An 18408-nucleotide genomic window follows, 5' to 3' on the forward strand; every position below is an offset into this window, starting at 1 on the left:
GAATACCACTTTGACAATTATTTGAGCGAACAGCCATGATTAATTCAAGACGACAACTCTTAGGCAAACAGATTTAAACAATTTTTCAAGCAAACATAACAGTAGTCTCATGGCTCATACCTCCTGTAGCAATTTGTCTAATTTCTGCTGTAATTCAAGGAAGTATCGTGATGTGATGAGGCCCTGGTGGGATTTATCCAAACAATCTCGAGCCAGTTCTGTGATCTGATGGTGGGTAAAACTGAGCACTCCATCTGCCAGGGGAAGGACGTTCTCTGGAGAATGATTTGTTATAATGTCCCGAAGCCTCTCTTCCATCTGAGCTGTGGCCTATAGACAAATAGATACACAATACATTAAATCAGCTTTACCCGAAACTAACAGCCTCAAACCTTCTTTCTGATTCTGCGACGTTTCTGTACTGCCTAAAAAGTTATCTAGCTGGAATGCGTGAAATGACTGAAGCAAAAAAGCAAGCAAACAGAAAGGCAAAGTGACAGATGACGTTTCCCCACATTACCAGTCCAGAAAAGCAACAGCCTTACTGTTCTACTACACAGATCCTCCCCTTTGTCTGCCACCGGTGATTAACCATACACTAATCTTCTGAGGATCACTAAACAGAACTAAAGGAACACCCATAACTATAAAACTTTAAGTCCAAGTCAAAATAATAAAGAAAAGAGAACTCATGGGGATCTACTTTGTTCTGCTAAAACTGCAGATACTACAGAGCAGAATATCTTCCTCTGATACAAGTTATACCATGAAAATATTTCACTGGGCAGACTTTGAATGAGCATTGACTGATTAAAAGCACCACAGGCTCACAGGTCCTGCCAGATCTGTTTACAGGTTGCTAGATTTGTCTGTTTTACAGAATCAACTGTCTGGTTCTCACAAAACTGCAGATGCTTAAAAAAAACTGTAAACAATATTTTTATTATTAAAAAGTAATCCCACACCTCTTAGCTCGTATCTCAAACACTGAAATGAGTGTGTCATTCCACACTTCAGACTGCTGTTCACTCACTCTGCAAATCCTGACAAATCTCTCTTCATATTTCTATGAGGAAATACGAAGAAATTTCTTCTATTTTTTAGGCACTTCTTGGAATAGTATCAGCTTTCTCTTATTTTATTTTCCAGGGGTCATCGAAATCCTACGAGCAATGAAGAGCGCAGTGCTCCGAGTTACACACCTACACGTAGGAACTCCTTTGTGTTTCAGACCTCTGGACACAACAGCAACGTGTCCTCATTTAGTATCTCATAGCAAACCCCCACAACTGTGTACTGACCTTCACAATTAAAATAAGTATATAATAAGTGTTTAGGAAGAGGAATAAATGCCACTAAAGGAAGGAATTTGCAGGTATATCAGCCAATGCTGCACAAGTCTTAGCAACAGAAACTATTTTTGGTTTACTAATTCAGTATACATTTGCCCCAAGTACACACCACCTATTGAAATCGAATGCACTGTCGGTTTCCAATCAGCAGGATATATTACCAGCATGATTCATTTCAAAACCAGTTCAGCAGCTTTGCCAAATGAATGTCCAGTTCTCAGCAGGGATTTTCTTTATTGTGATTTTATCTTTGTAATAAGAGCTTGGTGATGCCTTATGAAAGCCATTGCAGGGTTGGATCATTAGTTCCCATAACAAAAACACCACTTACTTAAAACCTATGTAGCCTATCAATTTAGATACTGGGTATCTTAAGTATAATTCATTACCTTTGGGAACCTTTCTTTGTAGACATGGTTCATCATAATTATTTCATTGTCACAGCAGGCAGGAGAACGTCCAGGGCTGCAAGCAAAGCAAATTATCCCTTTAAACTTGTCTCAGCATGAACTACAATCAGTTATTATATTTTTGTACAGTTTATTTGCAACAAAAAGTCAACATAGGCTTCAGTGGAAAGGTACATTCTCTCACCAGTGGTATACTTGTTTCCCTTCTGCTATTTCTGACTAGGCCCTAAAGATTATTTCACGTGCTTGACATCTAACTGCTAACTGTGTTATTTTCTTAGTTTGTAACTACACTTCAGGATACAGGCAGTTTTGCAACACTTGTGAACATCACCTTTTTCTCAGAAGGGCAACAGAGATATTTAACTGTCAATTATAGCTACACCCGCCCCTTTGAAGGTTACATACAACGAAAATAGCAAGACTGATCAAGAACTCTGTTAGCTGCAAGTGAAAAACTTGAGAAGAATGAGTCTTTTATTCTTTTTTCTTTATACAGATCATTTAAAAAAAAAAATCAAAACAACCTATTTTCAATCTGACCAGCAGATAAAGGCAGCAACTTCCTACAAATAATGCCATACATATGCATCAGTTCCATCAATGCTGGGGCACTGTGCCTGTAACAAAAGCAAGAGACTTGCAGGAAAACCATCCATAAAAGGTACCCATGGCCTCAGCTAACCTACAAAACTGCGCTTTGCTATCATGAGCCTCGATGTATTATCGTCTGTGATAAATTCCTTTGAAAAAAATCTCCATCTGATTTTCCTGGGTTGGTGACACTGGCCCATTCAGTCTGGTCTAAAAGATGTGGAACAGGAAAAAGACCCCACAAAGGGGATGCTATCCTCTAGGAGTGACTTTATCATAACATGTACATAGGGGTTTCTTGTATGAGCAGGGGAACTGGCTTTTGGCTTTCTAAAAGGGCAAAAATGAACACTAAAATTTGTCTCAAGATATCACACTGGTGGGTCCTTTAACTGATATGGACAATCTGTTACAGACATCCACAAGCAAATCCACTGAGGACAAGGTAGGTACATAATTTCATCACAACATTTCTGCAGCATAATCCCTTTTCTGAAAATGCTTGGTTCTTGTTTTTTCCCTGGAGCATATGTATACATTCTGTGAGTTCAAACGGAAGATTTTAATTTTTTAAGTGTTAAAAGCATAACAGAAATTGAAAAAAAATTAAAGATGTGGCAATAAATACAATACAGTTTCAAACTGTAATCTTCTAATGAAGAAATGGGATTTTTTTCTTAGTAATCCTTGCACAGTTTCATGTAGGTAGCAACTACATTTGTCACAATAGCCTACACAGATTTTAAAATAATCAAAAAGTAGAGTTAAAATATATTGCACTAAAAAACTCAATCCTTAAGATCTGCATACCTGTGAAACTATTGTTAAACTTTTGAAAAGTTCAATACAACAATTAGAAATACAATACTTCCTTTTTTTAACTTCCAGTTCTTGAAAACTTATCCATAAAATTAATCTGCATTTTCCAAACCTAAACTATTCTGACAGTTTAGAACTGATCTTGGATAAAACACATCTTACACAAACGACCACTGCAAATGAGATACAGATGCCTAGTCTTTGGGAAACAAGAAACTGAAGTTCATCTTGGTTAAAGAAAATAAATGAGTGAAATATAAAAATAAACCCCCCCACCTGCCCATTTGTTCTTTACCACGTTTGCTGCCAGATAGTCCTAGCATATAAATACATTCTGAATTAGTTTTGCAGATAAAGACTTTATTCTGTGAACAATTTGACTCCGGAAGAGAACCAGTGCTACAGTCAGATCAATAATGACTAGCTCACCAAGACAGTTCATGCACGTTAATTGCCTTCATTAAGACCTAGCTTACAATGTTAACCACTGAAGTAAGCCATGATCAAACCAGGAGCAAGAATTTAAAAGGACTATTCGTAATTCAGCCTTAGATGTGTACTTCTTGTATTATACTTCAGCAATTTCAGAAATAGTGAATGCCTCCAATGTACAAAACCATGATGTTCCAGAATATGTGAATTTAGATCCAACTCTTACTTCCAGAAAGACAAACTCACCTGAGACTTCGGGACCGAGGGCGCATTGCAGTGGTCCTGCACCTGTTATCACTGGCAATGCTCTCAGTGGTACAGAAATGTTTAGATAAAAAATGTAGTTCATCAGGTGTCGGTTGGTAAGGTAACTGGTGTAGCTTCTCTTGGGATGAGCAGGATGACTACAAGAGCAGAACAGAACACAAGCTTCTGTCAGAATGAAAAAACATTTTCAAGATCATATTCATGAATAAAGCCATTTAATTTAAAAATTATAGTTACTGTTTCCCACGCCTGATTACCAATTTAAAGAAGAAAATAAACAATTCTTCTCAACTTAATGAGCTACATACAGAGTAAGTATAAAAAAAAACTTTGGTCCCAGAAGAGCCATTGCGTTTCAAAAGTTCACATTTCTTGTAAGGCAAAGATGACATCTAATGTCACACACACCAACACGTAAGAACAGTTAAAACAGGATCTGCTGAAAATTAATTATTTGAGTAGGACAGCATAAGTATGATTAACCGTAGAGTACCACTTATTGCCACAACACAAATTGTAAATCTACATAATGAAGGTACTTCGTTATCCATGTTTAAAACATTATTGATGCTTTTTAAAATAAAATGAAATGTAATCTAAATTCTTGCTGAAAAAATTCATATGCTGGTTTCTTATAAAACCCTGCACATTCAAAATGAAGTGAAAGAACTTAATACGTTTACCAAGACAGGTTCTACGGCTGACAAAAGTAAAAGGGATAACACTCAAACCATCCACTTAGTATAAAATTGGAAGATACAGACAGGTATAAAATTGGAAGTGCTACCACAACAACTAGCCTTGCAAAATTGCATGTATAAAGCCGCACTACATAAAGCAGTGCAGATGATTATACTATCATATTTTACTGCCTTTTATGCAGCACAGCTAGCTACCTGAGCCACACTAAATGTTTGGAGGTAGGACTTTGAAACTACTTCCCTGAGCCTGGATTTGATGTCCTTGTAAAGAACATGTACATAGTTCAATGCATTAACACGCAGCCTTGCTAGTCTGGACTGACAAGTGTAGACAGAGAAATGCTCTACTGTTTCTGGTACCAAAACTAGTTTCCAGGATAGCTTGTTCACAAATACCCTTGTAAGACTGCACAAAGCTGCTTGCTAACATGCAGACATTCCCTTTGTTTCACCTGTGGAGGGAAAGAAGTCTGAAAACTTGTACATCTTTCTGGAGCTCTTCAGTCTCCAGCTAGCTTTTTCAAGAAAATTAGTTTCTTCTCTCTGTCAGTCTTTGTGGGCACATTATCGTTCTAATCTGTCTTCTCATAGAGGACACCAAGGTCCCTGCCTGGCTGCTCTTTTATTGGAGGCCAGCATAGTAAGAGCTTCTTTGCTATGTCATCCCTCGTGAGGGAAATCAATAAACTTTCGTACGGTACAAACATTGCTCTACATTGCTAAGGTCAGCGGGTAATGTCCAGGCTGGTAAGCACAGAAACTAGACAGTCTTCCTAATTTTCTGGCAACTTGTGTGGTAAAGGCTGAATATATCCCAATTCTTAGGAACTCAAGAAAAGACTACTTATCACACTATATGTCATGAAGTCATCTCTTAAAAGTGAAAAAGAAGAAAACCCACTGCTGGGAAAGGTTAACTCGCACAGGACTGGGCTATATGGGAAGGCTGCATCACATCAGAACAAGTTAAAGTTAGCAAGATTGCATTACCTTGCTTTGCTGCAGGCTAAGCAGCATGCACACCAAGAATTTACCACAGTGCACAGGATAGGTAGTAACTTGTCGAGTCACAGTAACTCATCTATGAAATTCAGCCTTAGCATATTACCACGCATAATTCAGCTCACAGCTAGGTAAGTTCTTTCTTATCTCATACTATGGCAGCTAGTTGCAGTTAACCTCATGGCATACTTCCTACAGCCACGCTCCATAAGATAAAAGATACTCCAGCACACGGAAGTTTCCCAATACAGACCATCACAGATGGCTATTTCTATAAAATCAATCTCTACCTCTTTGGCTTCTGGGGATTCTGGGAAGATCAGGAGATCAATAACCCGTATCACACACTTTCTCACATAAGGTATCACAGAGTTTAGATCCAACAGGATTAAAGTGAGAATCTTCCTTTTGCTAACAACTCTCAGTTGTATCAGGACCATCACAGGCACAGAGTGCATTTTCTTGGAGGTCTGAATTCTGATCTCCGTACAAATCCAAATTCTCATAGCAAAACTCTTTACAAAATTAGCTCTCCTGGCATTCTAGAATAGCTGCTCCAAAAATCACATAAGATTTAACATACTTTTAATATGCACAACCACAGTGCATCATGGCAACACAAATTGTTCTTCCAACACAGAAAGGCAAATTTGCAGCCAATACCAGCTAATGTAACCCCGAAGACTCTTTCCCCATGTCCTTACCCTATTTCCCCATCCAAATAAGCTTCCAAGAATATAGTCTACTGGCAAAAATATGCAACTGAGTATTCTCTCACTTTATCATTTTTATAGGCTTGCTCTTCGAGAAGACACACAATCATCTCAACTGCATCTCATAACTAGCAAGATCTCATCCAACTTTGCTGGAATACGACACACCAAGAGTTTCTTTTCAATTGAATAATCTTAGCAGGAGGTATTTTCATTTAATTTCAACTTCGTTGTGAGAACTGGTATATGTGGTACTTGCACCACTTCTAAATCCATGAGCTTCCATTAAACTGGTAATTCCATCAACCTCTTCACTTTCAGTATTAAAAAAAGAAAAAACAGTCTAACAAGAAATGGTGAGCTACACTCACCTGAGCATAATCGTGATTACCACAGACCCTTCTGCCCCTGCTTTGACTTTCAGTTGCTTGTAAAGATCAAAGTTGTGCTCTGTTGTGATGTGTAAAAACTGTTTCTGATTTCCAGTTGATACATCTCTGGATTAATGTGAATCTTACTTATCCAGCACTGAAAAGGGAGCGTTCTGTATGTACACTTAGGCTATTGTGTGTGAAGTGGTCTCCCATTGCCTCTAAGAATTTGTAAGAATGTGGAGGAGAAGGTTGCACAGTGCTAGCTGTTTCAGATTCTGAAAAAGTACATGAAACCAATTAGATGGACACACTTCCAGTTTTCATTTTCTGATTCACGCATATCGTCAATGGGTAAAAAAAGAAAGTGAAAAGCATCTCTAGTAAGAAGCAAAGAAATAGTGGCTAGATTTGAAATTCAGAGGTTGTCTCAGTGCTTTTGCAGGGCTCATCAGCAGAAGGGGATTCTTGGGGGGAAAAAAAAACCTTAAGAAATATATGGCATGAATTCTCCACTGCTGGTTTCTTCAACAAAATTCAAACTTACTTATTGGAAAAACAGATTTCTTTCCACAAGTCAGAAACTGTTCAATGCTAGGGAAGACATCTATTTTAATATTTATACAATGTGGTCTAGTCAGGAAATATCAAGGGAGAACTCAACAACAGTCTATTACAGAAGTTAATACATCGAAATCCATAATGACAGTGCTATAACTTTTGTAAGAAATGCAAAAATGCTGTAAAACTGCTCCACATTCCAGCATGCATACAGTAGTTAGTAAACTTACGCAGGAAAGAAGTACATGAACTAGAATTACCATTTTAAAATTGAAGATGTCAAAGAAAAAGCATATGAGTATGGACTGAAAATTAAAACTGTGTTTTGATATGTTTCTGACACAGCTTTTCATTTCCTTTCTAGCACAAGCCTGTTTCTTGTAACAATGATGGGGTTACTATGGCAATTACTTATTATCTGACATAACCTCCTTTACGTCAATATATTTTAAGCAAAGAGCACAGCATATTTGATCTAGTTCCAACAAGAAGTGTACAAACATGCACTATGGAAAGTGGTTAGGGAATTAATGTGAAACCATGCAATTTGCTTGCCAAAAGTAAAATCTCCACAGGAAGGAAAGCAGAGGTCAAAAATCAGTGCTGCTGAGGAACAGTTCTTAAGATACATGAAATCATTCAACCTGGTTTGAAGTCAGCAAGAATTGACTTGACTTTCCAGAAGCCTTTGTGGACAAATATCAAAAAAGAGTTGATCATAACATAAAATGGTCATGTTTCATCAGTGTACAGGATATAGAACTCAACTATTTCACAAGAGAAACAGAACACACCCAGGGGAAGAGAAAGCTTACTTAAATTGTAAAAGAAACTTTTTTTAAAAAATCAGTTATCGTGTGTGCGGTAATATGTATCATTCATATAACAGTACTTTTGTTAATGATACAACCCTAAAGGTAAAAAACAAGGCTAAAAATACAAAACAATTTTTGAAAAGTCATAGTTGGATCTACAAGGACCAAGCTCTGTACTGCAGAAGATGTAATCTAACTGTCAAAACGGCTTCCTCCACAGCTCTATCTCCCCAGTCTCTCAGGTATGACTATCACAACAGACAGCTTAGTTCCACGTTGTAACACAACCCAGTACTTCCTCTCCAGTATAGAGGTGTGCAAGATGTGCACGAGTACAGATTCATACTTCTCCCACTGCCTAGCTCCTAAGTATTGAAGCAGGATCTCGTGCACTGCTATGGTGCATGTCGCGACTCAGATGGTACATGCATGGCAGGGGGGCTGATACAAGATCACATCATAAGGATTGCTCTAACAGACAAAAATTAACAGATTAGACTTATATTTATCCTATTATGCATCCAAAAGGATTCCTTCTAAAATGCTAAATATCTAACATATTATCATGCACTAATGTCACTATTGCCAAAGAAAAAAGACAGGCAAATGCGTGATTCATTCTATCTTAAGATAGCAGTCTAAGCTAGGATGGATGAATCATGTCATATATTGGTTCCTCTTTCTTTTCGTTATCAAGGCAGCCTCACTTAAGACTTGATACCTAACTACCACATGGTTAAAATAAGGCAGTATGTCTCCCCTCCTACTGCCCCACAGATCAAAAGTGGGTAGTTAAACACTACTCACTGCCAGAAAATATCTCTAAGCAAAGCACACATTGCCTGAAGTTTTCTTCTATTTCAGTGAAGTAAAGCAGTTTCGTATCCCATATAAACTGAAAGTCTATCAACAGTAACAAAGCCTACATTGCCTCCTCCTAAGAGAGGCAAGCTACATTTGAGAAGATATGGCACGTAATAGAAATCTATCAGCATACCAAAATGGATACTTACAGAAACAGTTGAGCTGGGTGTATTTGTACCATAGCCAGAAGAAGGGAGAGAAGCCAAAGACCAGCGGCGACCATCAGTCCTGTTGTGAAACCGAGGTTAGTCAAATGAACAATGCAATATCCTAATACAGAAACATCTGTGTAAATATTACTGTGTAAAACTGCATTCCAAAAGCATGATACAAACAGGGGTTTTAATGAAGAGTAAACTTTCACAGGGGACCACAGTAAACAAGCATTTAGAAAGGATGACTTAGGCTTACAGATTTTTTTTTTTAAGTGTGTTTTTCTAGTTAAAAAATCTATGAGATGAAACAACCAGAAGTGAATGAACAGCTCCACAGAATTGGTGTCTCACTAATACACATAGAAATGGATCACAGGGAGTCTTCACAACTCTCAGGTCCATCAGATGAAAATTAATGAGACGCAAATTAAAAACTTGTGAACAAATGCAAACCACAATGCTCTGAACCACAGAATAACTCCCACAGTCTGCCTGAAATACAAGGGCAGCACTTAAGTCTTAAGTGACATCAGTACAGGATATCAGCAAACAAGCAGGCTAATGTCAAATAACTGCAAAGAATGATTAGGTAAAAACAAACTTGTTGAATGTTAGATATGTAAATCAGGAAAAACAATTTTGCAGCAAAAATCATGCTCACTCAGAATAAAAAAAAAAAACAAACAAATCATAACCGAAACCAATTTCTGTTCTTCACCACTTGAGGTGAGCTACACACAGACAACATGAAACTTGAATATTCAAAGTGACAAACCAAGAAACAACTATGGCAGCCATGTTTGGATTTTTGAGGAGGTAACATTTACCTGTCATTTCGGTGCCCATGACTGGAGTACAATTGTATCATATATGTTAAAGAAAGCAAAATAATACATGAATAACAAAACAGGACAAGTTTTTATTAACAAACAGTATGACAGTGGGGGAAAGGAGAAGGGAGAATTGAAGCTCTGTTTTACAGCCAGTACAATGATCATCTCTCAAGCCTGATTTACACAAAAAGTATAATTCCATAAAGGAGAACTGAAGTCATGCTAAGTCAGAAACTTTAAACCTCTTGATGCAGCTTCCCTACCCTTCAAGCTAACCGTCTAAAACAACATTTGCTTCTCTCCATTCTAACGCCTTATTTCCTACTCTCATTTATCCATCCACAAGCTACAACCCAAGTCTTTGGGACTCTGAATACATCCAGTGTGAGAAAAGAAACTACAGTACATAATTAGTGTTAAAATATAAAAAGAACATGTGCTAGAGGGACTGCTGATTGTATCAAAGACTGAACTCTGGAAAAAACTTCCTCCTCCTCCATAATTTTGTTTTTAATTCATTAATTCTCCTCCCTTCTCCCAGGTATGCATGAGCTACCTCCAGATGAATGAATAATTCCCAAAGGAGTTTTTCCTTCATTTTGGCTTAGCTGCGCAAGCTAAATACGTTCACAGTTGAAAGAACAAGAACTTGGAAAGTATTTAAACACGCGTGAGACCCATATATTCCACAGCTGTGAGACAGAAAGTACTTCCTTACTGAATAACTCATATTGAACAGGGTTCCTGCATCACACAGCAATTCTCACACAGAAGGGCCATCGAGGATGGGGATGGGATATCACAGAAAGTTATCTGGGAAGCAAAGGTGGGAGAATAGGAGGCATCGATAAGGGAAGAAGGGAAAAACGGGTAGCAAGTCCCTACAGCATTTTCCCCTGGATTCTCACATACATCGCTTGCCCCTGCCCTACAGTGCAGTCCTACCCACTTCCCAGCAGCTCTGGAAAGCAGGATCTGTCACCTACCCATGGGCTTACAGATACTGGACTTGTATGTACCAGCAGAAGAGGCCTAAGCAGTGGCTACCAGAGGCACAGGCTATTCCCAGGCATTGATCACCCCACCAGATGTGGGCAGAGGAAGGTGACACTCCTCTCGTTGCCGAGGGCCTGAGGAAGGCTGCCTCCAGCCTGGCACACTGGCTGGCAGCATGGCAGAGGGCCACCTTCCCGCTGCAGCGCCCTTTGCTGCTGCTGCTGCAGAAAGGCTTCCAAACCATTTCCTTTGCCTTTCCCTCCCTTCCTCTCACTTCCCCAGCTTTTTGGTATCCCCACTGACTGGGGGACAGTGGATGGAAAAGGAATATCCATACACCTACACCATCTCGCCTCTGCTTCTTCAACCTGCTCTATCACACACACACACACACTGTCCTTCCCTTCCTTTGTATCATCATTAATTTTACAAAACGTAAGAGAAAAGGCACAAAGTCATAAATCTGAGAACTGCTCTCATTAACTACAGGTCATTTTACTACCAAAATGCATCCTATCACAGGTTATATGAAGACAACCACAACATACATACCAAATTCATAAGAAAATTTTATGTTAATGCTGTTATAAACTTAAGTGTCATCAAGCATTTTCACTATAAACATAGAGCAAAACCAGTTTCCATAGAGAATTGATCTAAAGAAGTTTCTTGAATCCCACTAAGGGGTGAAATATTTTGAAATCATAGAAACTTCTTGTGTTAGCATTCATTTAATTAAAGAATTTATTTAGAGCCTCTTACAGGGCTCTAAAAATGGTCAAAATCCAAATGAAACACTGGTAAACAAATTCATTTTTTCCTCTTGAATTTTAAGGTTTGCAAAAACATAATGATTTAAACTTTCTGTTGATTACGGGTGGGAAAGGAAAACTACTTCCTGCCTGCTGTATTTCTAAGTAATGCTCGGTCTTTCATATCTGCTTTTTCCATTATAAGCTATTTCTGGATTTAATGAATCTTTCTAAAAATATGCTCACAAACAAACGTAATCTATGAAGAGATAGCTTTCCTTTTTTTAAAGATAGTATCAAGAGCAAGTAGATTAAAAAGAAATACTTAACTTTCTTAAGATGTTGATTAAAAAAGTGACATCATATGCTATTAGAAAGATTGACAAGATCTACTGTTACAGATGAATTAGATTCAGGTAAAAGGAATACACAAGTAAAGTTTTCTCCCCTTTGCAGCTTTTAAGAAGAGTTAAGCCATTTCCTTGCACTTACTTTTGAGAGCTTGTGTGTGCTACTTTACTGAACTCCCAAAATAAAGGAAGAAAGACTATAGCAGCAAGTGCTGTCTCATTGCAAATTCAACAGTTACATGCCTGACACTATTTACTGACAAAGAAAGCCACAGCACTCCAATTTCATTTTTTGTGTATATACCCTTGGGTCAGCATATAAACTCTGCCTACCCTCCCAGGCTTTGAGTTAATGAACATATTATTTGAGGTAGGCTGACAAGGTGTTAAGTGATAGGGAACCACACTGGCATGAACAGGCAGTCTCCCATGACATGCTATCAACTTTGGTTACGGTTCATTTAATAATGATTTACTTCATAGATCACTTCAAATTCACTTTAGATCTTCAAAAATTCTACTAGCGTTAATTAATCCTCACAACACTCCTGTGACAGACCTGACTGTCTCAATGGTACAGACAGTGAAACAGGTCAAGGTCAGGTATTAAAGGTATGGTGACGGTATTGCTGCTTCCAGTAAAATCAGGCCCTGAACTCAGGACCTCTATAATAGTGCTCTTATAAGCAATGCACTTCTTACATTGTGCAATGGATGAGGAGATAGTGTCTGAATTGAATACATTACAATTAAGTCATTAAAAAAATTTTTTTTTTTTTTTAAGAATTCAGAAAGGTATGATTGCATTGTGTCAATCATCCAGTACAACTTTGTTGCAACTGGGGTTTAAGAGAGCTTACATAAGCAAGATAACACTTGTCATTCTAAGTGATAGATTTGACAGATGTATTTGCAATAATCTTAATATCTGGGTCCAACAACATTTCTCCTATGCAACATGCATGCTGCATACTACAAACAACCTCTTACCTTCGTGCAAAAGAAAAGTGGGCTGAGGCACTGGGAGAGAAATTCCTAGGGCTATCTTGAGGACTGTTTCCTGTTGGGGGGATACACAAAAAAAAAATTATTAGAGGAAAAAAAAAAAACCTACTAAAAAACATTCAGAAATACTAATCCAAGCATTTCCAGGCAGGTTAGAAACTAATTCCAGAATTTCTGCTCTCAGAGTCTCTGAAAAAATAAACTCTGGTGTAGAATCTTATTTCAACTCACATTTTGTTTATATTTGATTTTTAGTTATTGGATTTTATAAGTCATAGAAAACCCTCTATTTAGCCCTTTAATTTGAGAATTCTTAAATTAATTTGAGAATTAAAGTTTAAAAAAACCAGTGTATTAGCTTGAAAGAAACATATTTTTCATGTCAGAAACAAAGTGGTTTTTTTTTAAATCACACAAAACATTTGAAAGAGAAAAAAATCATGATCAGCGTGATTTAGCCCATACACAAAGTCTCTACAGCATTTCCACAGGCGCTTTACTGTGATTTTTTCATTGTTCATTTCTTCTCTAGCTTCAAAGAAAACAAGCAGACAAAACACACTGAATGGAATTGTTTTCCTTTAGTTCTGTTAGACCGAGGCACGGAAAGGCGACCACCCTCTGTGATGAGAAGAAGCAACTGCACATTGGGAACAGGTTGTAACTTTAGGATCTGTTACTTCTTCATATTAAAGCACCCAATCTGCTGACCAGCATGAGTGCAGAAAGAAGGCAGCTGCTGAGAGCTGCTCCACGCCACCTCCGCCGCATAGCACCTAAAACTAGAGGAGACACAGTATCTGAAGAAGAAATAAAGATGACCCCTGAAAAAAAACCGAAAAAACACCAAAAGCTAAAAGGATTTGATTTAAAGTAGCACTGGCATACATCTAAAAGTCAATCTTTCCTGAAATAAGGAACAGACTGCAACAACTATACATTAAAGAAAAGTAATGTATTTGCTGTGGCATTTTATTTTTGGACATAAATGAGACTGCAACATTAAGGAACAGATAAAAAAGCTCCTATGTACGACAGAGTCAACATTTAATTTTTGAGGAGAAAATTACTACCTACATGTGAAAAGGCCGGTACAATAGAGTGAGTCCTTAAAAGGACTTCAAGTGGCCTTGATTTCTGCTCAAATTTCTGAATTAACATTGCATTTACCCTCATAATGTCCTTAACAGATCCCATTAATTCTATAAGAGAAAGCATAATCATGGAGTCATTGGTAGCAAATGCAGAGAACACCCATCCCCTGCCTTTTTTTGGCCAGAAGCAGATGCAAGATGTTTTTTGAGCTATGCTTAAATCACATCTTCGCAGCTGCTCTTCCCACAGCCCCGAGAGACAAAGATTCCACTCTCGCCAGCCAGTACCTCCAACTTCTTTTTGCCCGTTTATCTATCACGGCTGAATTATGTCCTTCTGACATTCCCTCCTCCCCCTCAAGACCCCAGCTTCTTCATTACCCTTCAGACACTTCTGAGGCCTTGATAATTTCAAGGTGGCAAGGATTTTCGTTCCCTGAAGGGGCGGGGGCAGGGGGAGCAGAGGGAATCTGAAGCCATACAAGCGGCACAGATTTCAATCTTTATTTGGGGAGCAACACAATTTAATCTTGTCCTGCATGAACTGCAAATATCAAATTACGGAGAGCAACAGTTCGTTTAATTTAACAGCTAACTGGTTTTCTTTTGCTGCTGCAAGAGCTTATTTAATAAAGATAAGCTAAAAAAAAAATTGTAACACTGTGCAGATAAAACATGGTCACAAACTTTAGCTACTGCACTAGAAAAAATTAGCTGTAATTTGGAGTATGTCGTGGACTTAGATAAGAGGAAAAAACGACAAAGAAGCTACCTTAAATTCTGGTAGAAAAGCAGAGAATTGGGCTTAATGCGGTGAGACATAAACAGCTTTTGACAGGAAATGATTTGACAAACCAGCATATGGGGGTTTGTAAACAAATTCCTTTCCTCTGACAGTTATTTTAAAGTTATATATGAATATATACACATATTTAGCACACATCAAGGACATGCCTAACTATCCATTGGTTAGTCAGAACATATGTGTAAACTTCACACAGAAGCAAAAAACAGGATGGAAGAATGCAGTAATTTTGTAGCTATTGCAGTGGATTTGAGGAGACACAATGCTGCAAACTACCTCGCTAGAATCAACATTAAGATCACTTCCTTACAGACAAAACCTGAAGAAGTCCAAGTCTTACTCAGGAAGAGCATCAGATCCTGCTATGAGGAAAATCAATTTGCAAGCACTATTTCCAATAGCAAATGAGCTTTTAAAACAACAAAACTGGTAAAGCCATATACATAATACCTGGATACTAAATCCTGCCGGTTTATCTAGAAGTCTAAGAATTCAGACAAGACTGGAAACAGAGAATGAAAATCCAAACCCCAAATGGAGAAACAGCTAGTGCTATTATGCGTTTAAGGTGTGGTGTTCCAGAAAAGCAAGATAGGTTAGAAGCAGAGTCCTATACGTGACCTTCATCCATCAGAGCATTTATCCACCCATCTGCAAGTCAATACCTGGGAGACTGTCAAATAAAAACCAGTGCCAGTTAATTCTCTGTCCATATGTGCAGTGCTTGCTTATTAGTCAAATCCCGCTGTTCTTTAGGATCTGCTGGCTGTTGTATGTTTTAGTCCTAGGGTATCTCTATGCTGCTGCAATTACTGTCGATATTTCTGATCTGGTAAAGTAAACCTGACTGGTGGTCAGGCATTAGGTAAGTAATTAACTCCAGCATCCACTGGGAGACAATCAACATACCAAAACAATACCTCATGACAACACACAGGGTAACTCATTTTGCAGGCACCTATTGTTAAGAAAACTATATCAAGACTAACTAAATTGTGATTGTTTTGTAAGTAACTTCAAGAAGTCCTGTGTTTTTGCCACAGAGGGAAGATGTTTTAAGTCTTTTAAAAAGCCGTATGTTATAGTCATCGTATTTTATGAATGTATTTTTAATAGTCTTCCACTTACAAAACAGTTTCAGATGCAATGACTTTCTATTAGTACTGAGGGGATAAGAGATTAATGATAATTGCTATCCCAAATTCCTGATGGATCAAAGACAAATCCTGCTTGAAGTCTTGATGTCATTATTTGATGGTCTTTTAAAATGGATCACAGTACATGAGCACCACAGTAATACCACATAAGAAGGGGTCGTACGTTCCTCTGTGTCAGTTTACTTGGTGGTGAACCCATGCTGCGAAGTGAACAATACACAAGAAACCATCCACCAGCAGTTACAGGTCTGACTTTCATACCATAACAAATGGTGCCAGTCAACAGAACACACAGCTGGGCAGCAGACTTATTTTGAATACTTTCCACTCAGATCCACTCAAAGGTGAGGAGCTCAAGCTATTTCAAAACCTGGATTAATGATGCTTCACACCAGCAAACAACGTTCCCCAGTAACAGCAAGGAAGGTTTGCACGCTCCTTAGATCTGTTTGCCAGGATGCTTTGCATGTTCTGACCACTACTTAAAATACTGGCAGTGCTATGTTTTAATGGGATTTAATTTAAATGTCAGTTGTATCTGCATGTAACTTACCACTTACGCTTTCCTCTCCTATGCCTAAACTAGAAGATGCTCTGAAATTGCTGTAACAGTTTTACTTTATCCAAAAGCAAGACTAAATAAAAAGTTTTATTTTAGCAAAACCATTTCTATTATTCTACATGTGACAACAGTCAGAATAATTGAAATACTGTATTATTTTCCTCTCCATAAATATCAGGTTTTTTGTTTTAAAAAACGATATTCAGAACCCTGCTTTAATCTTTAGCTTTCAGCATTCCCGTATTTCACCATGAAAACACACTAAGGCTTCATTCATTTACAAACCTAGTCCTCCTTTCCTCAAAATCCAGTCAACGCAGACTGTAGCTAAAGCAGAACAGCACAGAAGCTGCATATGAGAGAGATCCTTCTTTGCTTCAAATACACTGTAGTAAACCAGTACTCATAATCAACATACAAAACCCACAGAACTAAAGCTAAAAATCCAGGGAAACTAACTCTGAATTTGATGCACACACACAAATGCCTCCAGCATGATTCAAACACAACTAAAACACATGGTGCAAACAGCTTTATTCATTACTATATTTTAATGTAGCAGCTGAAGTACATCTATCAAATGAACTTATCTGATGCAAGCAGTAAGTCCTAATGTAGTGAGAGCAGAATATTAGCAGTCAGCACTCTAACCTAAAAAAATCCTAGAAAAAGGATTACAAGTGGAGACAAGACCTCCTTGGTCTTAAATTTTGCTTTAGGCAATTGCATCATGTAATCGTATTCATAAATTTATTGAATCCAACAGGAAAGGTTATGTTTCTCCCTGCCATACTTAGTGGACAATTCTTCAGGAACCCTCATGTTCTAGTATATATGGCCAGCATGTATTTCTCTTCCCATTCCATGAAGAAAACACCTCTGACCGATTTAGATGACAATACAGGCTTTTCAGTCTTCCTGTTGCCCAGGCAAGCAAGTAATAGTCTTTCAGTCTTACACAACAAGCTCTCACGTTCCATCCTACCAGCCTTTCTCCCCACGTGATCCCACTTGAACATGTATGACCATAAAAGCATGCAGTATTCCAGATGAAATCTAACCAGGATAGATTCAATAGCATGAAGTCTTCCCAAATTCAATTGACAATCACTTCCTTTGTACATCTTCGGAGATCTGATTTTCAAAGCTACAATAGACTGGTCCTTGCAATCTGGTCACCCATCCAGATGAAAAACGCACTCAGGTCTTTTCCTAAAATCCTTATAATAGATTAGTCCACAGCTTACAGTAGACACTTCTGTTACTGGTCCTCCAGCACAAAATGCTGCATGTTGCTATATAATTTCATACTTTTTTATTCCAGTCCTTGAAATCATTCAGTCACTTCAACACAGTTTCCCAATGCTGTTTCATACTGGATGTCTTCCAAATTTACATCAGCTACAGTAATTTTATGCCAGTGTCACTTATGAGAAGATTAAAAAGGTTTGGCCACAAAACCAAAACTTGAGAATGCTACTGATAACCTCCGCTCCCACTTTATAATATTTCTCATTTTAGCACAACCCCCGTCTTTTCCCCTTTAAACAATTTCCTACTTATCTTGCAATTCTTGTCCTTAGTACCTGTCGTCTTAGTGGCACCACATGAAACATTTTACTAAAATACAATCAAGCAAGATTTACAGCATTGCTCCTAACAGCTAAATCTTGTACCTACAGCAAATACAATTAAACAGCACCACATGTGACTATTAATCATTAGGGGTTAGTATCACCCACAGGAACAAGCTGCTGTGACTATTAAGGTGGGGACACCTGAATGCCCTGACTTGCTG

The 18408-nt window shown here is 38.1% G+C and overlaps 1 protein-coding gene across 1 annotated transcript in view; it reads right to left on the reverse strand.

The window, feature by feature from the left end:
- MAST4 (microtubule associated serine/threonine kinase family member 4) overlaps positions 1-18408 on the reverse strand; it is a 109734-nt gene that overhangs the window by 52751 nt on the left and 38575 nt on the right. Inside the window, exons 3-7 of the mRNA XM_075138026.1 lie at positions 12978-13047; positions 9051-9129; positions 3854-4011; positions 1742-1817; positions 121-330 (exon numbers count right to left, since the gene is read on the reverse strand). Coding sequence (XP_074994127.1) covers positions 121-330; positions 1742-1817; positions 3854-4011; positions 9051-9129; positions 12978-13047 — 593 coding nt within the window. The remainder of the gene's footprint in view (positions 1-120; positions 331-1741; positions 1818-3853; positions 4012-9050; positions 9130-12977; positions 13048-18408) is intronic.

The sequence above is a fragment of the Calonectris borealis genome, chromosome Z, assembly GCF_964195595.1.
Source record: "Calonectris borealis chromosome Z, bCalBor7.hap1.2, whole genome shotgun sequence".
In the NCBI taxonomy this organism is placed as follows: domain Eukaryota; kingdom Metazoa; phylum Chordata; class Aves; order Procellariiformes; family Procellariidae; genus Calonectris; species Calonectris borealis.